This window comes from Zonotrichia albicollis, chromosome 10 (assembly GCF_047830755.1).
Source record: "Zonotrichia albicollis isolate bZonAlb1 chromosome 10, bZonAlb1.hap1, whole genome shotgun sequence".
In the NCBI taxonomy this organism is placed as follows: domain Eukaryota; kingdom Metazoa; phylum Chordata; class Aves; order Passeriformes; family Passerellidae; genus Zonotrichia; species Zonotrichia albicollis.
The window spans coordinates 35,706,108-35,727,279 of NC_133828.1; the positions used below are offsets into that span (position 1 = coordinate 35,706,108).

Here is a 21,172-nt window from a genome sequence, read left to right on the forward strand (position 1 = left end):
CTAGTTTGAAGAAAAGCAGTGTCAAAGAGCAGCATTCCTATAATTGCATAGAAACATAAATCTATTCCCTTTTCTCAGATTTTTAAATTTTTTTTCCCCCCACATTTGCCAAGGATCATAGATATTTCTGAGGTTTTGTCCTCTGCAGCTCAGTTTCAGTTCCTGCTTTCTAACCTGCAGTGTCGTCAAAATGCTGAAACTTTATGGCATGGTGATAATTTCCTTAGCAGCAGACAGTGTTGTCAGCAGGGCAGGTTTGTGATTTTAACTGTAGGATACAACCTAGGGCTGGATCTGCTGGGAAGCTGGAGACTGTTAGCAGCAGTAGGCTCAGGGGTGTGTGTCTGGCAGGGTATACACCTTCTGTCCTGTTGTGCCTACTTTTTTAGCAGTTGCAGGAAACCCCTTACATGCTAGATGATGTAGAAGGATTTATACAGAAAAAAGGTTTGAAATCAGGTACAGTCTGAAGATAAAAGTAATTTCTCATGTTTTTTGATTGAAGCAAGTATTATGAAAAGTAGACTAGATTTACAGTCTTCTTTATTCTCCTGTAACCAGACAAGAAACAGGAGTCCTTCAATTACCAAGTTCAGGTTAGGTTATTATGTCATTTTTTTTCTATTATTTCTATTGCTGGCTGAATCCAATAGCTAAATAAACCTTTCCTTTGGGGTACATTTGACCCTTTTGTAGTTCTGTGTTACCTGAGAGCTCTTTGGAGCATGCTGCTACCCAAACTGGGATCCTTGTGTCTGGAAGAGTGGCACCTGCTTGGTAAAGGTGGTATTTTCTCCACTTAGCTGTCATGAATGGATTAGATGCATATCAGCCTCCCATCCCCACATGTCCTTGGTGGTGGGATAGAGACCAAGGATCCTTTAGAGATCACCCCAGACCTGTAGTCTGTGAATGTCCCTCCCAGAAGGCTGATATTTCTCACCTTGTTTCATTAGACAGGACCTACGTCACTGCCCTTGCCTGTAAGGACAGAGATGTTGTCTGCCAGCAGGCAAAGTGGGAGTCTCTGTGGAATAAGCTGGAAGTTTACACTTTCAGATGCTTCTGCAAAGCTTTTAAAATTGCTGATATTGACCCTAGTGATCCCAAAGAATAATTAAAGAAACTCACTGGCAAACCAGTGAGGTGATCCTGACTCCTCAATTGGATTGTTAGAAAAAAATTCCACCAGTAGCAGCTGACCTCTGGCTATTGGAGATGAATGCAAACGCCACTTGAACACTGCAGTCATAAACTTCTCAGATTATATGCAGCATTGATCTCCCACTGCTGCTTATTGAATTACTCACTGCTAAATTCAGTGTGGAATTCAGGCATGGGGAGAATCACAATACAAGGAAAGAAGTTGGTTTGGGGGAGCAGAGAGTGTTTGAGTGCATTACTCCTACGTCTGTTACACTATATTTGGAAGTTCTCAAAATTTTGGCAGCATTTCCTGTTTTATCAAGTAAGCTGTAAGGTATCTGCTTATAGAGTGATCTTTGTCAGGGTAGATAGGCAGTCAGCTGGTAGACAGACAAATTTTATCATGGACCAACCTAGGTGGATTATGATGCCATTAGCCTAATCAAGGTAGGAACCTGTCAAGGGGGCATAAGATTTGCTTTAGAAATACACACCTAACCCACCCATCCTAAAAGCGCATCTCCTAAGCAGGAGGTTAGAGAAGATTGCTCATGAAGAAATAACATTGCCTTTTCTAATATATCTTTCCCAGTAGTTAGGTTAACATCCCCTTTGAAAAGAGCAGTTGCACTGATAATTATGCCACACGAGCACTGCTCATTCTGTCTCCTTGAAAGAAAAAGGAAAATATGAAAAAAGCAATTGTACCATCAGGTGGTGTAAATATCATAATTCCCTCTGTATAAGAGCCAGACTGCCCAAGGACTTGGGGGCTGTCCTCCCCCCGTCTGTCAGCAGGGTCTGTGTAGCAGAGGAGCAGCACCGAGCTTGTGGTTTCTGGAACTTTTCAACCCAAACCAGCCACTGGCAGAGTGATCCCCTGTGTAAGGAGCTCCTTCCTTGCCTAAGCCACCACAGGCTTCATCACCAATGCATCCAAGGGTTCAGAAGCTGTTCCTTGTCATCTTCAACTAGGGATTCTTTGGACTTTTTTGGAGATTTTCCATTTCCCACAGGAATGAATCTTGACACTTAACTATGTCTTGAATGAAAGGCGGCAGCCTCCTCATATGCTAATGGAGCTCTGTGTCTGCCAAGGGAGACTGGCAAATGCTGACAAAACAGTGATGGAAGTAGTGGTGAGATATTGTGTCCAACAAATGCAGAAGGAAAAAATAACTCTCCTTTAGTGTTTTCATGTGATGCCTTGAGAATTGCTTGAGAATTGTTATGGTTTGATTGTTACTTTGTGACAGATAAAACATCCATGGCTCTTCAGCTTGACAGCTAGAAATATCACCATTCTATAAAAATACCTTTTTTCTATTTCTGAAAATGAGAAATTACTTTTAAATTGTTTTTATAGTCTCCAAAATGCTTAATGAGGATATACTGAATTAATTGTCAAGCATCACATTTAAATAACATGAAAATCAGTGTTTGTACTGCTCTGATGTGTGTTTTTATTTTAGATTTGCAGATTTTATCAGGGGCATGCTGAAGTTCATACTGCTGCTGCTTTTATCTGGAGCAACATTAGCATCAACCTGGTTCACTCTCACCTGTCTAACTTCTGTCACTCATCTGCCTTTGACCACAGGTATTGACAATTATTTGAATTCCTGTTCTTTATAATTCATATTGCAGGCAAATATTTGCAGTCTTCAATATCTTATAACCTGGTTTGGTATCTTTAGTAATACAGTAGTTTTACTGAGACAGAAAAAATGTTTAGAAAGTCTTTTGAAACCTGAAATATCTTACTGCTTTGAATAATTCAGTAAAAAGATTAAAAACTTGAAAAACTCAATAACAGGAGCCCTGAGTACACATTTAAATTTGATTTGGGGACTAAGTCTTTTTCTGCTTTTGGGTCCTTTGGAATAACCGAAGTGAGAAATAAATCAAGAAAAATCAGATGAATGAGAGTAGTGTTGCATATAAGAAACAGTGACATGTCTGGGAATTTAGGGGTTTGAAACTTGCATTAGTTATTAGAAGCACTTGGTGCATTTCAAACCAAGGTGACCCATAGTGTTTTCAGCCATCTAAATCTGTCCCTTCACAGTGCTGTCCTTTTTTCTTGCACCTGCCTGCAGGTTCAGGGAACTCTTCCAGCCCAAAATTAACTCAGCCTGTGCCTCAAAAAGACAGGGAGAAAAGCAGTTGGCAGGAATGGGGGAAAAGCTCAGAGGTCCAGTTGGGCTGCCAGCGAGCTGCGCCCTTAGGTGAAAGCTAGCACTGCTTAGTTCTTAAAAATCTGTCCCTCACCTTATTATCTGCACCAAAGGACTGATCCTCCTGTGATTCCAAGACCTTCAACAGAGTAGCAAGTTGCAGTAAAACCTAAGCCATCAAGGTTCAAAAATATATTTATTTAGTAAAGGATTCTATAAATCCATTTTAAATGAAGGGCCATCTTTGATACAAGCAATTTGTGCATTCTAGGAGAAATGAAAACCATTTTTTGCCTATTTTTAATAAAAGAGTTTGGTGGGGAGAGTAGTATATAGAGTAGTGCTTTACTCAAATTAAGTTTGAGTTTCAGTAAGAGTCCTTGGTGCACTGCAAATGTCACAACTATAAACTAAAGTGGGTGCAGCAAATTGAAATACATGATCAATTCAGGAGCAACACCATCTGGATGGATAGGTCAAATTTGTGCTTTATCTTGAAATTTCAATGCTTTCAAAAATTCTGCTTAAATAAAACATAATTTAATCAATAAATAAATCAAATTTCATGATGGCTGTTGTCATACTAAATGACTACACATTTCCATCAAATCTAAAATAAAAGCAATAAAAGCTTTTTTCTCATGCTTGCCTGCTTCATCACTGCAAGCCTGCAGTAATGTAAATTTTTACAGTAACTCTATACTCTGAATTGATGCAACAAACCAAACACATAAATGACCCTTCAAGTCTATGCATAAGAATGAAGAAGAAACATTTCAAGAGGGGAAAGTCATTACGTACGTACTCACCAGTGTTCCAAAGCAAAACTGATGGAGCTCTCTCTGATTTTATTTTATTGGGGTTTTTTTTATAAAGAATTCAGCATGCAACATAGGTTCTATAAGACTTCTTATTTTTTATAGATGTAGTTGCATTGTGCTGGTTTTTTTTTGAAAGGTCATCCACTGTCAGGACATAAATGTAGGTAGGGTATTTGAGGTTTGATATATAGTGTCCTAAACTAGCATCTCTTGATTCAAATACAGGGATTGGGTTGTACTTTTTATGCAATTACCATTTCTCTTAAAATGGATGATTCCTTAGATTGAGTTGTAATTATAGATCAGATTTTTCTGTCAGTGCTTTTCTTACATATGCCACTGTAAATACTGAACCCTTTTCTTTAAAACACAAGCTTGTTTTGAATAGAAGTGCCAGGAATGTGGTGCATTCCTAAAAAAAAAAAAAAAAAAAAAAAAAAGGCAGTCTAAAGCATCAGAGTCTAATGTGCAGCCAGAAAATCAGATCTCTTTTTTCTTCTGTTTAAATTTCATAGATATGCAGTGGGGGAAGGTTCTTATCAGGCTTTTCTCATTAAAGTTCTTAAAAAATAGATGTAATGTGCCTGTTCAATTTAGTTCCTAGTACACAGAAAAGCAGTGCTATATCTTTATGAAATATGCTGTTATGGATGAAAACACACAAGCTATTTAAGCTAATTTATAGGACTTCATGCTAGATTATTCCTCAGTGTAATGATGCAACATGATGATGACCTCTGCATTCACAGTAATTGGGAGAAACGGTACATTTGAATTGATTTGGATTAACTTCTTTTTATTCTTCTCCTTTTAATTAAAAGTTTGAGATGTAGAGTGTATTGGAGTACAAATCTAAGAGGTCAGATGCAGGCTGTGGGCTGGCAGTGTGGGCTGGCAGCTTTTGGAAGTGATTAGTGGTAGCTGGTACAGGTGGAAGTCACTCTGCATATCAGTGGGCAAGTGTTGACAGTGGACTGCCAAGTAGTTATTTGCTGTGTGGTTTTTGTAGAGCTTGAAGATGTGCAAAACAAAAGCAGACATCATCGTGGGGTTTTTCCCTCATTCATATTTTTGAAAATTTTTGGTTGATTTTCTTTTTCATCTACTATTCTCTTTTTTTCTCTTTCTTTCCTTTGCTTTTTTTAAATTTTTTTGCACAAAAGGTCCATAAAATACTTTTTATTCCAGAGCCACTTTGCAGGCAGCACTGAACACCTGCTATAAAGCAGGGGTTGTGTTATTCAAGGCAGGTTTTGATGAGCCAGAAGGTTCTTAGGCTCCTCCGCTTCCCCCTGTCCTGTGGCAAAGAGCACAAGTGTTGGGCTTGGCAGTGCTGCAGAGCCAGGGATGGATCTCAGTCCACACTTTCAGCCTTATTGAAATGCTGAGGCAGAGCAAGCAGGGTTCAAAACTGACATGAAAATCTGTGGGGGTGTACATTTGATCTTCCAAAGAGGTTTTCCCTTCCAACCATGTAGCTCCCAGTTTTGGAGGGACTTCCCTCTCCTCTCTTGGCCTGCCTCCAGTGTTGTTCTCTTGAACAAGTCAGGCTTTGCCATCTGCAGCAATACCTGGGAACTGCTGAAATATCCACGTGATCTGAAGGATTGCTGGTTCAGTTAAAAGGCAGCTCTCCCACAGGACAGGATGGTCATTTTGGGGAGGAGACAGGACACATTTGGGAGCCTTTGTACTGGCCCAGGTGTTGAGGCAGCTTCACCACAGAGATGAGGTCTGGTTAGACGGCATCACCATTGGCTGCTGTATCTCACCTAACAGCTGCTTCATCCATGAATTAAGTTTGCCTCTATAGGCAGACCCTGACAGTGGTTTCCCCAGGTCCAAACCCAGTCTTTTCCTTTAGCATGTGAATATTGGGGACATGAGCTCATCTCCCCCTTCTGAAAACCCTTTGCTTTTCTCCCACCTGGGCTCAGAGCAGGCAGTAGGTGGATGTGTTTTTATGGAAGCATAAAAAAGATGAGAGAGTTTGGCCAATTATTCGCCCTAAAAGAAAAGGAAAAAAAACTCAAAATATTTGTTTTTAAAATACAAACAAACCAAAGTCCTCTTTTAATTGGTGTTCTTGGTGGCAGTTTTAGTAATGTCTGTTTTAAATACTGGGGGAGGGAAGGTATCTGAAAAAATGGTCACAGCAAAATATATTTTCCTCACCTTGTTTGTATAATATTCTTCTAATTCCTTTTAAATAGGCATAACGTCATTTAAAGATATTTCCTACAAAATGTAATTACTTAGAATGGAGACCTTTAATGCAGTTATTAAAAATCAATGACTGCATTTGTGGTTTTAAATTATACTGTTTAGGATTGTTTGTGTTGAGTAATGCCTGCATTGCTTCGTATTTGCATAATACACTCCATTTTTCCTCCTCCCATGGAGGAAGACAAGTTTTGTGTCATTTGCTGACTTCTTAATGTAACTCCAAAAGACTTTATAAAAAGTGTAGCCATAGTTGTATATATGAACCATAACAGCCAGTGTGGGGAAAAAAGAAAGCGAGGCAATAATGATGCAGTGCCAGCTACTATATCATCTGTCTAAAACACCTCTCATCAGCTAATCACAGCTCTCCAAAAACCTTGATTCTGGAATTGGTTTATATTTTAAGCAACCCTGAATTTTATTTTAAGAAATTTTAAATTTAATGTATATTATTTGCATTTCAGTTTCAAAGACAATTTTATGTACACATAGAGCATTAAAATAGTTTTCTCCATTGAATTCTCAGCGCAGCTGCTGATCTGTTTCTCTTTGCCAAGTTCATTGTTAGTTTGCTTTGTACTGAACTTCATTATGTGAATTTATGTACAATGGGATACTTCGACCCAAAATAATCGTGTAAGGCATTGTATTGCCAGTTTCAGTATCTTGCCACTTTGTATTGCTGGTAGGATCTCTGGATACAAATACCAGCATTTTCCAAAAATTGATATGCAACACTAGTTGCTTGCAGCTCAGATTGAATGTTTTCGGTGTAGCATATCAAGAATATTCTAATATTTATGAGCACATTCAGCAGAAGTTTGCTTTACAAAATCTTTTCTAGTGCTGCATGGCAGACACTGAATACAGTGGCAACTCCATAAGCTGATGACTGTGTTTAGGTTAAGCAGCCCACACTTTTATTTTCAGGTTCAACAGATTGAACATTGTAAACACATCTGTCTCTCTGTCCTCATCTACAAAGCACAGAAGAAGAAAGGTGTTAATAATATAATACTGATAGGTTTATTATTTCAGTTTAATTTCTTTACCATAAACAAGATGTGCTTGGTAAGTGTAAGGCAGGGGAGCCCAGAGGATAAAACAGTGGCCTGAAAACATTAACCTGCTTAGGGCTTTGGGCAAATCATTACCCCAACTCCTGCTGTGCTTTTCTCACTCATAAGATGGGAATAATGACCCTTGTTTTGCTGACAGCTTCTTTAACTTCACAAACAGAAGAGTGCCTAAAGAAGAACTAATTTAGGAGGTTATTTTCTTTTAGGACACAGTGTTTATTAGTGTACAGTGCTTGAAATTTGGGAGGAACATTTCAGAGATGAGTATCTATGAATCTGGGCACTTTGAATATCCATCAATAGCAAACCTCAAATATTGTATAATTTCCAGCCCTCTCCTCTTTCATTTCTTGAGGCTTACTCAGTAATTTTTTTACTTCTTAGTTCTCCAAACTGAATGCTCTGCTTTCAAAGCAAGTTCCACTTGCTTTTCTCATGAGAAGAATGTAGAACAAATCAAATTTGATCAGATTTTTGGTTTCTTTCAAAACTATATCATGAGATAGCAATTTGATCAGTGTGTGCTGGAATGGAAATCCAGGCAATGAAACATTTTTATGTTATAAACGTGCACTACAGAGACATCTTTCTTCTATTGTGTTTTTTCATTCCCATAAGTGAATTACAGTAAAATTTACTGTCTTACCTTAAGGGAGTCACATTTCTCATGGAAAAATTAAGGATTACTTCTTCCGTGACTTTTCTTACCATGGCCAGTAGCAAGAGTTAGATTATAGGGAGGTTTCATTCTACTTTAATAGACTTTAGATTTTGGCAGGAACTAACTTGAATTGTTCAAATTGGTCATGGGGATACTGAAGCACTGAAGTCAACAAAGGCTGCATCCATATGAGGCATTATCTTTTCACTTTGATGTTTGCAATACAGTTATAATGGGCACTGACAAAGTGCCCTAGATCTCCACAGGTTTTGCTCTAATTTGTGTGCTGCTTCCAAGAGAATATATTCCATTGTATTTACTCTCCTGTTTATCTCTAGAAAATTTGTGCGAGTTTTGGCTGAGTGTGTCTCAAAAGAGAACTGTTACAAAATGCACAGAGTTCAAGAGATTCTGGCAGAGGACTTTGGAAGGAGATGCTTTACCACTTGCTTGCACTTGATACAGCACTTCCTGTGTAAATTTATCTGAAAACTGGTTTTTTTTTAAGAAATGGTGATATTTCATATTCTTTGTTAAAAATCAGCCAAGATGCATGTGCCAATGGTTGATAAGAACTGGTCACATCAGTTGAGGTCCTTTCATCCGTTTCATTTGGGTTTGGATCAGGCTCTGTAGTTGTACCTTCAGTGATGGTATAATTTAAGAGTAAATTGCTAAACATGTTGCAGAATGTCCTGGAAAATTCTTGAAAGTTGTTTGTATGTCAGAGATGGTTGAGTCTCCTTCTGCTGCATTGCAAGCTCATCTGAGGACACCAAGTGAAGGCTGTCATTTAAATCACTTCCCTGTTTAAATTCCTAACTTCCCCCCCAGTATTTTTTTAATTGGTAGAAAGCTTTTTCCGCAGCTTGTGGCTGGGAGAAGAGAAGGTCTTTTTCTGGGATGTGGGCATGTATTTGCCATCCAGCAGCTCAAGGCCTGTAGGAGATAAGCCAGTCAGGAATCTTCCTTCTTGCCACTTTTCTCCTCTTTCTGCTAAGCCACTGTATCACCATCAGTCCCAAGTCATCTAACTGGTAACATCTCTAGTGCTATTATCAAGACACATTTTATTCCTTGCTCCCTTCCTGGCCAGCAGGATGAGTGCTGAGGGAATAGCAAGGGTTACCTCACACCTCAAGCATGAGCATGACATGATGAAATCTGGCTTGAGCCTCCTGCTGCAGCAGCTCCTGCCAGTTCTCTGAAACACCTGTGCTGTAGATGGGATCTTTGCCTTTGCTGATATTTTTGCAGTGGTCAACCTGAGAAATAGCTGCTTAATGCACACAAACATCTTTTAAACTATTTCAATTAATGTAATGTTTTAAGAAACCTAACCCAGTTCCATTGTTGATGTCCATAGCTGCCATTGTCTTGGATACACAACTTTGCACATAACTTCATAGGCAATTAATTGATTCCTTTTCCTGACAAAAAGTGATTTTTTAAAATAGTGGTAGCATGAAGTAGCACTTCTCCAGTGTATGCCTATCCAAGTTACTTGTTATTCTTTAGGACATAATGTTAGCTTCTTGGTGAATCATCTCTTTTTTTTTTTTTTTCTTTTGTCAGTGCTTTCAGATCCTTATATTCATTTCCAAGGACTGTCATTAAGATTGTCTTAATTGAAAGAACATTTGCTGTAACTTGAGCAGCTGTTCCTCTGCAGTACGAAATCGTGGTAATTGTTTGTGTTTGTTCAGCACAAGGTCTCTGTGATGGAAAGCAAATGGTCCCTGTTAATAGGAGGTATCTTCCTACTGTCCTGTCATCCACGAGCTGGAATATGAGATACACTCTTTAATGTGTGAAATAAAAAACAAAACCGACTTCTGAACTCTGATTTTACTTGTTTATGGGACTTACTTTTCTAGAAGTGTGTATCTTTGAGTTCCTGTCAACAGCCAGTTGGATTTGTGACTCAGTTGCTAAATTACTGGAATAAGCTTATTTGTATAGCACTCAGGATAACCCTGGTTGATTTACAGATGCTTGAGATAAAAAGCAGTTTCCCATCACTACAATACGTACCATTTAAAGAAGGCTTTCAGATGTGCACATCTTCCTCGTTTTCAGAGCTTCTTTTTGTGGTTTCCCAGTTAGAAGCTCTTATTTCCATTAGATGTTAGAACTTAAATTGGCATCTACTGGATCCTGTATTCTGTCTGTCCTTTTGCTGTGACATTTCTGCTTATTAATTCCAAAGGTGTGTGTACCTGTACCTCTGCACAGACCTTGCTTTATCAGTACCAGCTGTGGTCTCAGCTGAGGTGCTGCTGTTGGTATTCAGCTGGCAGCTCTTGGTGTGCACACACAAGGCAGGCAATCCTTTGGGGCAGCCAAAGGGTGAGGCCAAGGCTGCTTTGCTGCTCTCAGTGTGGGAGTGTGAGATGTGTGCCAGTGGGTGTGTTCCTGTGAGTGCCCTGTGAGTGCACTGCAAGGTGAGCAATGATGTAATTCAACTGGCATATTTTAAACTAGCAAATCTAGTTTAAAGACTGCTTCCTATTCCTATTTTATGGAAACCTTGACACCTACTGTATTAAACAAAATCTGAAGTCTTTAAATGGCTGCTAATTTTTGCTTTCATCTCAGTGACTCTATGTTTCTGGAAATTATATGTCTAGACATTGTTCAGAGGTATGAGTTCCCTTTTCCTGGCTGTTGCTCCTTCTGGAAGATGTTTCAGCCCTCTTGCAGAGGTGTTTCTTCTGACAGTCTGTTCACTGTTCCACTTTCAGTGGTGCTGTTGTGGCTTTCAGCAGCTTCTCAACTATTTCCACTGTTTGAGTTTCTGATACAGAATTACAGCTGGGTGCCACCTTCCCTCCTTTGAGAGAGGTTCTGAAAACGTTCTTCTCTAGAAGTTACAAGTCTATCTATAGATATCTTCAACTGAGTGTAGTAATAAGGGGCAAATATTCATTTGTCTTAAGAGATTCTTCTATTTCATTTATGTGTTGGTCTCTCAAGCCAATACAAAAATTTCAAACTGCAGAGTGTGATTGGATATTCTGGCTACACTCGACAGCAGTTAGAGAGGTTTAGAGCAATATGCAGCAGTGTTTGAGGTGAATGGGAGTTCAAAGAGTGGCTCATGAAACTTTAAATACTGGTGAGGACTTGCAGCAAAAATCTATGGATCTTATAACTAGGGAATCAGGTCTTCAGTGTTAGCTAGAGGAGGGCATTAGGAAGAACATCCTAATGCTGTATGGGGTTTTTTCTTTCCTGTCTGTCTCCTGGACATATCTTACATCAATTTCTTTGATTTATTCTGCAGTTTGTGACAGGAGAATTCAAGAGTAGGAAAAGCTACCATGGTTTTTTTGAGGGAGTTGGATTTTTTTGGTTTTGCATGTGTTTGTTAGTTTTTCTTACAGCTCAGAGTACTGTGGTATATTCAAAGAAGTGGGGCCACCTTTCCCTCTTTTTTCCTGTCTCGACAAGTCCTCTGTTGAAAAAGAAATGTCCTTGTCCCTTGGAAGCAAACCACATGAAATAGAGGATGTAATAAATAGCCCTTTCTGCTTCTTAATCTCTTTATTTCTTTTCCATGATGTTTTATATTTTATAAAGCTGGTTTTTAATTTTTTTTAAAGCTGAACATTTCCTGCTTCCTAACAGTTTCTCAGTTGAAAGCTTGAGCAGTGCTTAACAAAAGATGAAGTAGAGCTGTTTCTGTTCTCCCTTTCCTAAGACAAACGAGTGTAAATTAAACTGAAATATCTACACACATATATATATTTATATGAAAAAAAATTCTAAGGATTTTGTACCACAGAATCTTTTCACTGCAGCGAAGACACTATAAATAATTCACCTCTGACATCATAACACTTTTGTATTCGAAATACTTTTCTTTAGGTTTTCTTAGTATTTTGGTAGGAGCCTCACAAATTATTCCAGAGTTTTCTGGTTATTTAAAGCCTTCTGATAATTTCCTTTTTCTTTTTACTTGGTCAGTAACCTCAGGTTATTGAGGTTGCAAGTCAGGAAATCTCCTGTGTCCAAGACAGCACTAAGAAAAAACTTACTTATATTTCTAAATAGATACTAAATTTTTGTGAAGTTTTGTGGTTTGTTTTTTGGTTTTTTTAGTCCAGAAATAGCTATAATAAGTTTATTTAAGTATAATATAAGTATATTAAGCTTTTGTATTAAGTACTGTGAAGTATTTGGCTGAAATTGTAGAACAAAATAGCTGAGGTTGCTGAAGAAATGTCACATTTTTCTGTTCGTTTTTCCAAGAAAAACAATTTGCTGTACAGCAGCAAATAATCTGCATTATCAAATCTGTCCCGTTCCTGTCAGGAGCTGGGTGCCCTTCATTTCCTTTTGAAGCCAGAAGGGATTCAACATGTTGCAGCTCAGGCTGTGCTGAATACTAATGTCTTGATAGCTGGTAGATCATTAGTATTTATTTGTAAAATGGAAGCAAAATTAGTTTTGACCTTTAGAGCTAAGTCAAAAGGTTAATCCATGTCCATTTCTAATTTGGTGCATTAATTGCTCCCTGTCCTAATTGTGTGTAGGACAATATTTTCTGTTTGTTTCAGAGGTAAATTAAACTGTAGGTGATGCTTTGCATTCATAATTTTGTTGTTTGTTTTACTTACAAGTGAAGTCCAAATCACTGAATGTATCTTCATGGATTCTGTTTGAATAAATAGATAAATAAATCAATCATTATTTCTGATTTTTTTTCCCACAAATCAATGCATGCATTCTTCCTAAGGCTTATGGGATGTGATGTTCTTTTTGATACACAGAGGGTAAAAATAAGATTATACAGTTTTTGGTTATTCAAATATTAGTATTCTTGGCAGCTCTGAATAGGAGAGGAACACACCAGCATGAAATTAATAACTGGTTTTGTTTCTGTCATAGCTACACTGTACACATCCTGCATTTTGCTGGGCATATTCCTCAACAGCAGCGTACCAATATTCTTTGAGCTCTTTGTGGAGACAGTCTACCCTGTTCCAGAAGGAATAAGCTGTGGAGTTGTCACCTTTTTGAGTAATGTGTTCATGGGAGTGCTTTTGTTTTTCCTCACATTCTACCATACAGGTAAGAAATATAAGACACTTTAAAAATTTAATACTCCTTAAGGACATACCTTTGTCAGCAAAAGGAAGGATTTGCACGTACAATTTCTGTTGATAACCAAATGTTTGAATCCAAGCAAGGGCAGCAAGGAAGGAGAATTTTAATCTTAATTCTTTTCTATATGCATGCTTATAAAAATGAAATTTCTTAGATGCAGGATAATTCTGCCTGAATCTGCTGTAGCCAGATACCACCAAGGTACACACTGTCATCAAATTGTATAAAGGCCTGGGTAATGTGGCCATTAATAATGTTTGTACCTGTGGGTGGTGAGAACCACAGTAAAGCTCACCCAGCCTCATGCTCTTGGGTAGAGCTGTGTTACCCAGGAGGGGCAGAGCAGAAATGCCCCATTTAAGCCAGCTTGGTTCAGAGGGTGAGGTCCCACTGCCCTAAGACAGAACAGGCATTCCTTTGGGAAATCCCATGGCCTATTCCGGCATAACAGGATTTCACTTCAGGTTTTTGTCAATTCATTCAGATTTTCTCGTCTCTCAAGTATTATTTGCTTCCTCCTAACTCATAATCATAACTTAAAACTTGCTGTTTAGTAGACTGTAATACATATTATTACTCTAAGCTGTAAAATAAGAACGCAGCTTGCTTTCAAAGGGAAGTGGTCTTTATTAATGGTGTTCAAAGACACAGATTTTTTCTTTGTATTTTGTTATTATGGTAAACATTTGCTTCACGGTGTAATATTTGTAAACCATTATAAAATGTGAGCTTTTATGTATTATTACTTCTTAAGATGTTGTATTTTATAACCAAGAGGAGAGTGACAAATTTCAGATTGAATTCTGCTATAAAGCATCAAGGTTTCAACCTGGGGCAAATTTTCAGCATGGTTTGTCTTTCTGCCAGGAAATTGCAAGCAGGATGACAAGCTTGTTCCAAATTGTGGTCTGTGAACACAAACAGAGAGAAATTATTTAATTTTTTAATACTGATGCTGAACTGTATCATTGTAAAATCTGAATGCCGTCTGAACTAGCCTTGAGTGGTGTGAGAGCTGGTCTTTACATTTTAAAGTATACTTTTGATATTAATTGGTGTGAACTCTATTCACACATACTATTGTTTCTGATACTTGTACCTCAGCTGGAAAGATGGCACAGAATGTTCAGAGAATTTTTTCAGTGTTTGGCATTACATAATAAATGAGGATGGGGATATGGAGTCTCACTTCTGATGAAAAAATTACAATACAGTGGACTCATTCCCCCATAAATAGAGTATTTGGGACCATTTTTTGTCTCTCATATTTCCTTCCCTACAAGATACCAGTAAATGCAGGTTCGGATAAACCTGAAATTGGTATACCCATACACTTAAAATATTTTCCCTATTTCTTCAAAAGGAAATAAAATAAAGTAATTTGTGCTTAGGAAAATCCATTCTTTGATAGAAAATATGAGAGAGTGTGTGGTCACTGGGGGGGATGAGTGCTAGGGGTGCTATTGGCTCCTCTGATTAAAAAAATCTGTTAGAGGGTAGATAATGATCTTAATCATTTGCTTTCATTTGATTCAAATACATCCTGTAATGGCATTTAAGAAGCTTACAGATAAACCAGAACTCAGTCAAATTCATCTTGTTCCCTTGGTCTTTCCTTTAAGCCAAATAATCTTTAAGTAGTTTTCATTCCAATTTCTCTTTTTCTCCTTGTACTGATATTGCAACTGCTGTGAAGGACCCAAGCCCTGGAAGCTTTCCAGAGCACTGAAGATTTTGGTTCAGCTAGCAGAGTGGGGATGCAAACCTTCCTGAAGCTCAGCCTTGCTGCTAGTGCTGTGCCCCAGAGCTGCAGCCTCTGGATGAGGTTTCCTTTGCCTTTCTGCAGGGATTTCCAAGGGAAAAACAAAAGGAAAATGACCTTTGGCTTCACAGGATTGGTGCATTCCCTGCATTGCCAGGGCTGGCACAAATTCGAGATCAAAAAAGGCATGAAGTATTCCCAAGTTAAATTTCATCTTTTAGGATATTTGAGGTAAAACCTGTTTAATTCAATTAAGGAGGAATGTTGTAAGGAAAATAAAAGCAAAGCATTTGCCTGTTGACTTCTGGCATCACATAAGTCTTCTCCAAGCCTAGGAAATTTTTACTATGTTTTTAATAATAATACTGCCTAAACAAATCCATAAGGGTTTTTGGTGGATCAGGGAGAATGTTGTTTAAAGTTACTGGTTTTGGAAGGCTGATTTTTCAGGCTTTCTGACTGTTGTCCTTTGCCTTGTTTAAAATAAATCATGCTTTTTCTTTCAGCAATATAAATTGCAGATTTAAGAAAGTAGCAGTGATGAAGCCTTGATTTGGATTAACTCAGATTTGATTAACTTTCCCGGAGTTTAGATTCTGTAAAATTAAATAATAATAAAAGAAAAAATAAAAGTAGTAGTAATAATAATGGAAAATTTGAAAAAAAAAACGAGTAAAACACTATCCGGTGAAATGAATGTTTCTTTAGTAAATTGACATATGTAGAAAAAAAGAATTTGTGGTACTTGTTTGAAAAAAATGTGACTCAAACTGCTAATTATTAGTCAAATATCAGATGATAGGATTTCTTGAGTACAGAGCACAGACTTTTAAGGACAGTACGTTACATCAAACAGCTGAAAGGGCCTATTTTTTGCAATGACTTTTAAATTGAATTGATCCCATTATGCACAAGTTTCTTCTGAGGAATTGGTTTTCCCTTCTTATACAATGGAGCAGGTTTGATTCAAAATCAAACCCAGTTTCTTCTATGCTTTTAATTTTAGTTCTCAATCCATAGAAATCAAGGGACTAATGAGCAGAGTCTTTGGAAGTGGTTTATTCTCCATTAGCAATGATAGATTTTTTTTTTTTTCCCCGTTCTCTTCATTGGGAGGTTGAATAAGGAGGATTTCCATTAGCTGGAGGAATTGGCTATAAATATCTATAACTTGAGGTGTCCATGGAGAAGGCTCACGGACCAAGTTAACCGTGGATCCATCGATTGGGAACCGTCAGGATTTTGTCAGCACACAGCGATTTCCTTCAAACCTGCCATCAGTCCAAGTTTTGATCGCTTTAAACACAGAACATGTTTGATAACTGAGGCTGGGTCTCTGTTCTGCTTTGCAGAGTTCTCCTGGTTCAACTGGTGCCTGCCAGGGTCGTGTCTGCTCAGCCTGCTCCTCATCCTGTGCTTCCGCGAGTCCTACGACAGACTCTATCTCGACGTCGTCGTCTCCGTGTGATCACCCCGCACTGGTGAGGGCTTGGAAGAGACTGGAAGTCGGCTTTGCAGTCTGCACATCTGCCTGGATTTGCACAGCTGAACGGCAGAAAAACAAAGAAATTTCAAGACTTAATCGTGGCTTTATTTAGAGAGGGTGAGGGATGGGTCATTCTTATGTTCAAGACCATCTTGAATTGCCACAAATGTGGAACTGGAGTGGTGATGGAGACACCAAAATGCACAAAGAGAATCTCTCTGCTGTCCAGGTCCCTGTGCAGGGCTGGGGCTCTCTGTTGAAGAGGCTGTTGATGTAGCAGCGAGGTGTATGTTGTGTGTGTGTGCCTGTGTGCTGACTCACGGTTATACACACCAGGGTACCAGTAATCTTCAGAGTCTTCTATCAGAATGAAAATAGGGAATAATCTTAACAAAAGGAAAAAAAAATAAGAAAGAAAACAAAAATCATTTCAAGATCTCTTTAAAATCACTAGTCATTTATATTTTGAATGTTCATTAAACATTTAAGCTAAAATGATTTGGTGCTTGTACACTACATTTACATTCTAATAAAGTGGGTTCTGATATAAGACACTGGTACCAGGGTTTTTAGCCATACTAAATACCCCACATAATCCTTGCAGTTTTATTAGAGGTGTATGTTTCCACCCTGGAGCACAAGTAAACAATAGCTTTAGCTGCCACTGAATCCCAACCTGCACCCACAGTCATCTCTGAAATGCCACCCTGGTTCCTGATATGGAGCATCTGTGGTGTACTGGAGTGTCACTCTAGGTAAATGTTGCTGTTCTAAAGGCCACCACTGTGTCACCTTTCCATCCTCCATCTCCAGTACTGCCTTTTTTACTGTTTGTGCCACTGAATACTGTGGGTGTGGATGTCTGAATCCTGCTAGCTCTCTCCTGATACTCTAAGGTGTGTGTGGTTTTTAGGATTAGTTTATGACTGAGGGTGCCTAAACAATATTGCTTGTAACCCAAGTCTGGAGAAATCACTGTTTCCTAAAAAAACCTTTCTAGTTGAGGAGGTGCATTGATGGCGAAATGACAATGAGTTTGACAATGTGTAACTCACGAGTTCTGGCATAATATGGGAAATTATTGCCAGCTCTTTTTATCAGTACTAATCTGTGGTCGTTCCGGCCCTTACTTGAACATAAATATTAAAGACACTTTGAATAGTTTTTTAACTCAATTTTTAAACCTGCTAATGATTTCTTAATTATATTCTTAGATTTCAGTTCAGCATCATTTAAAATATTTCTGTATGTGTGTGTGTGTGTGTGTTCTGTGCTTTGTGTTATGGGGATGTGTTTGTGTGTATGGGGGCGTGCATATTTATATCAATGTATACACAAATAAAACTTATATATATAAGAGATACATATATATATATATATAAGTTGTGCAAGGGTATGTGTTTGCCTAGGTTTACTCCAGGTGATCCTGCCTGGGGAAGGTGATGTGCCCTTGTTTGTACCCAAGCCAGTCACTGCCGTGAGTGGGAAGCATTGTGCACGGCCTGCAACAGGGATTCTTTTCAGGGAATGATTTCCTGTCCTGGCAGTTCTGTGGCAGGGGGTGGGTGCACGTGTTGGAGGAGGCTCTGCATCTCTAGAAGTTGAATCAAGCACCCTCTGCTCCTGTGTGGGGCTCTTCTTTGCCCCTGGGGCAACACCAACACGGTAAGCTCACCCAAATAAACCCAGAACTACCTTTCAGACATGGATCTGTTCCTTCTGCCTGCTCTCCTTTTGTAGAGAGAATACACCTCTAAGACTTAACTCAGAAGTGTATCTGTGCAGTAAAATAAAACAAGCTGTTCCCTGCTTTTATGTTTTCAGAGCAATTGATGTCCTTACTGTAGTACTGAAAATGGATTTAGCTCATTGCTTGTATCAGTTCTGAATAGTCTTTTCTGTCTTGAAGCAGGTTCTTTGTGGTAGTGGAGCTAACCTGCATAGGGAAAATGAAATCAGTCCAACCAGCACATTCAGATCCAATGGCATCATCCCTTACTTTTCAGATGAGTGGTGTTAACTGTCCAGCTTCTTTTTACTATGTTTTAGTGCCTGGATTAGTTTCAGTATCCAGTAGCTGCTGCTACCTATTGTCTCTGAAACCAGGGATCGTTTGCCAGGAGTCTGGAGTTGCATTGTCATGGCAGAACTGCAAGCTGGGATGGCTCTCCAGAGCTCTGTTTGTGCAATTTACTGTAGCTATATAAAGATCAAAATTGCTGTCCTGAGTGACAGAGATTTCTAACCCTTTCACTGTCCTGACTGTTTTAAGGTGCAGAAGCATTTTACACAATGCTTAGACTATAACCTATTCTTCCTCTGTTCCAGAACGCAACAGACAATTTAAAATATTTGTCAGTGCTTCCAGATGCAGTCTCTCTGTAGTCAGGGGAGATGAGTGAACCTCTTGTTTTAAACCCTGTTGATTGTTTTTCTGAGTCAGAGTGAATGGCTCACTGTGGCTCTGATGCTTTGGTAGCTGTTTCTCTGTGTGGTGAGTTGACTGTGGGTGGACACCACGTGCCCAGCAAAGCCACTCTGTCATTGCCCTCCCCAGCTGGGCAGGGGAGAGAAAATGCAATGGAAAGCTCATGAGTTGAGGTAAGAACACTCACCAGTGACCATCATGGGCAAGGCAGACTCAACCTGGGGAAACCAGTTTAGTTTACTAGCAATCATATCACAGTAGGATAAAGAGAAATAAAACCTGATCTTGAAAACACCTTCCCCCATCCCTCCCTTCTTTCCAGGCTTAACTTTACTTGTGGTTTTCTCTCCCCCTTCCCCTCAGCAGCACAGGGGGACAGGGAATGGGGGCTGTGGTCAGACCATCACACATCTCATCCCCTGAGGACTCCTCACATCCTTCCCCTGCTCCAGCATGGGGGCAGACAATTCTCTACGAATTTCTCCATTGTGGGCAGGGACCTTTGGGAACAATCCTGCCAGCAAACCTGCTCCAGTCTGGGCTCCTCTCTCCATCGTGCCAGGAGTCTGCTCCAGCAGGTTTCCCACAGCCTCCTTTGGGCATCCAGCTGTGGGGCACGGGGTTCTCCACAGGCTGCAGGGGAATCTCTGCTCCCCATGGGCCACAGCTGCCTCACCATGGTCTCCATCACAGGCTGCAGTGGAATCTCTGCTCCAGTGCCTGAGCAGCTCCTGCCCCTCTCTCTGCCCTGATCTGGGTACCTGCAGAGCTGCTCCTCTCTCCAGCTCTGCAGTCACTTCCTTTCCCTTCCCAATCTCTTATCCCAGAGGTGTTATCACCATGGCTGGTGGGTTCAGCCTTGGCCAGAGCTGCATTTGTACCCTGGCTGGGCTGGCTCTGTCCCTCATGGGGAGCTCCCACTGCTCCTCAGAGACGCCAGCCCTGCGGCCCCTCGCTGCCAGAGCCCTGCCACGCTGAGCCCCTGCCCTGGCACTGCAGCTTGGGCTGAGTCACTGCCCCCAGGGCCTCTGCAGGGCTGGGAAACCTGCTGGGGCTTCACAGGCACTCTGCAGTCAGGGCTCAGCCCGAGTTCCCAGCAGCTCTGATGGAAATCTGCCCATGTGAAAGTCAAAGGATTGCTCCCAAGTTACTTGAAGTTGTGCAGGACATGGCTGCATTCCACACACTCAGGGTTCAAGCTTAGGATTTTATTAGATTAGCAAGTCTGCTTTAGGATGGAAGTGAGGATTTTAAATGTGCTCGTTGAGATCTCTGAAAAACGCTTTATCCCCATCTGTGCTCCACAGCAGCATCCTTCTGTTGAGGGGCAGTCCCTTTCATGTCAGTAACACAACCCACAGAAGTATTTTTTGGATAAGCATTGCTGCCTGGTCACCCCTGTTTGGATTTAGCAGGAGTGCAAGCTGCCAGGCTACCTGCACTTCTTTGGAAGTTTGAGTTTGAAGCACAGGGAGAGCCCTTAGCAGTGCAGATGCAATGAGCAGGAGTGCAGAATAGGCTTGAAACAGTTAATGCTTTTCTTAATAATGAAAGTTTGAAGTCTCTAGCTTGGACCAGTCACAGCATTGGCTGCTGTGTGGCCTGTGACTTGCCAGCAGAGGAAGGTGCCCTGAGGAGCCCTGGAATATTCCTCTCTTTGTGGCCTGTGAGTTCACAGCCCTGAAGAACACAGGTAATGTGTTGTGGTTTGTGTTGGGAATGGTGGGACGTTGCTCCATGGTGACCACTCTCTCCTAATGGTTATTGTAAACATTTGTTTGGCTCAGGGACACTCCTGGTTCAGCTTCCAGTGCTGCTGGCTCTCCTTCTCCTGAGCTCTGGAGCTGTGCAAGCTCCCATGCTGCTCATGGGGAGCTCAGGATTAGAAAATGCAGCAGCACTGGTTCCTGGCTCTGGTCACTGCTGTTACCCATTAACTCCCTCTGCCCTCCCTTGGGCTGCCTGCTCCCCTGAGCTGGAGGTGTGGGGAGGAGCTTCCTTGCTTCCAAAGCAATTTTAGAGGGAAAGGAGCTTGGCTGACCATGTACTTAATGTACAAAAAAATAGTCAATTTTTTTTTTTTTTTTTTAGAAAATCGTGCCAGTTGGAATAAAGTGCAGACCCAAAGGATTCTGCACACATCATGAACAGAGAATCTGTTAGAAGCAGCCTGTAATTTACCTGAAACCTGTGATTTTAGCTCCCACACCTGGAGAGGCCAAGCAGATGAGCACTGTCTGTGTCAGGTATTCAGGCTCACAGCATCTCAGTTGT

At 40.1% G+C, this 21,172-nt stretch overlaps 1 protein-coding gene across 1 annotated transcript in view; it reads left to right on the forward strand.

The window, feature by feature from the left end:
- Positions 1 to 18,293, forward strand: part of SLC49A4 (solute carrier family 49 member 4) — a 67,597-nt gene extending 49,304 nt beyond the window's left edge. The window contains exons 7-9 of the mRNA XM_005485153.4: positions 2,619 to 2,746; positions 13,004 to 13,186; positions 16,337 to 18,293. Of these exons, the coding sequence (XP_005485210.1) occupies positions 2,619 to 2,746; positions 13,004 to 13,186; positions 16,337 to 16,452 (427 nt within the window). The 3' untranslated portion in view covers positions 16,453 to 18,293. The remainder of the gene's footprint in view (positions 1 to 2,618; positions 2,747 to 13,003; positions 13,187 to 16,336) is intronic.
- The last annotated feature ends 2,879 nt before the right edge of the window (positions 18,294 to 21,172 follow it).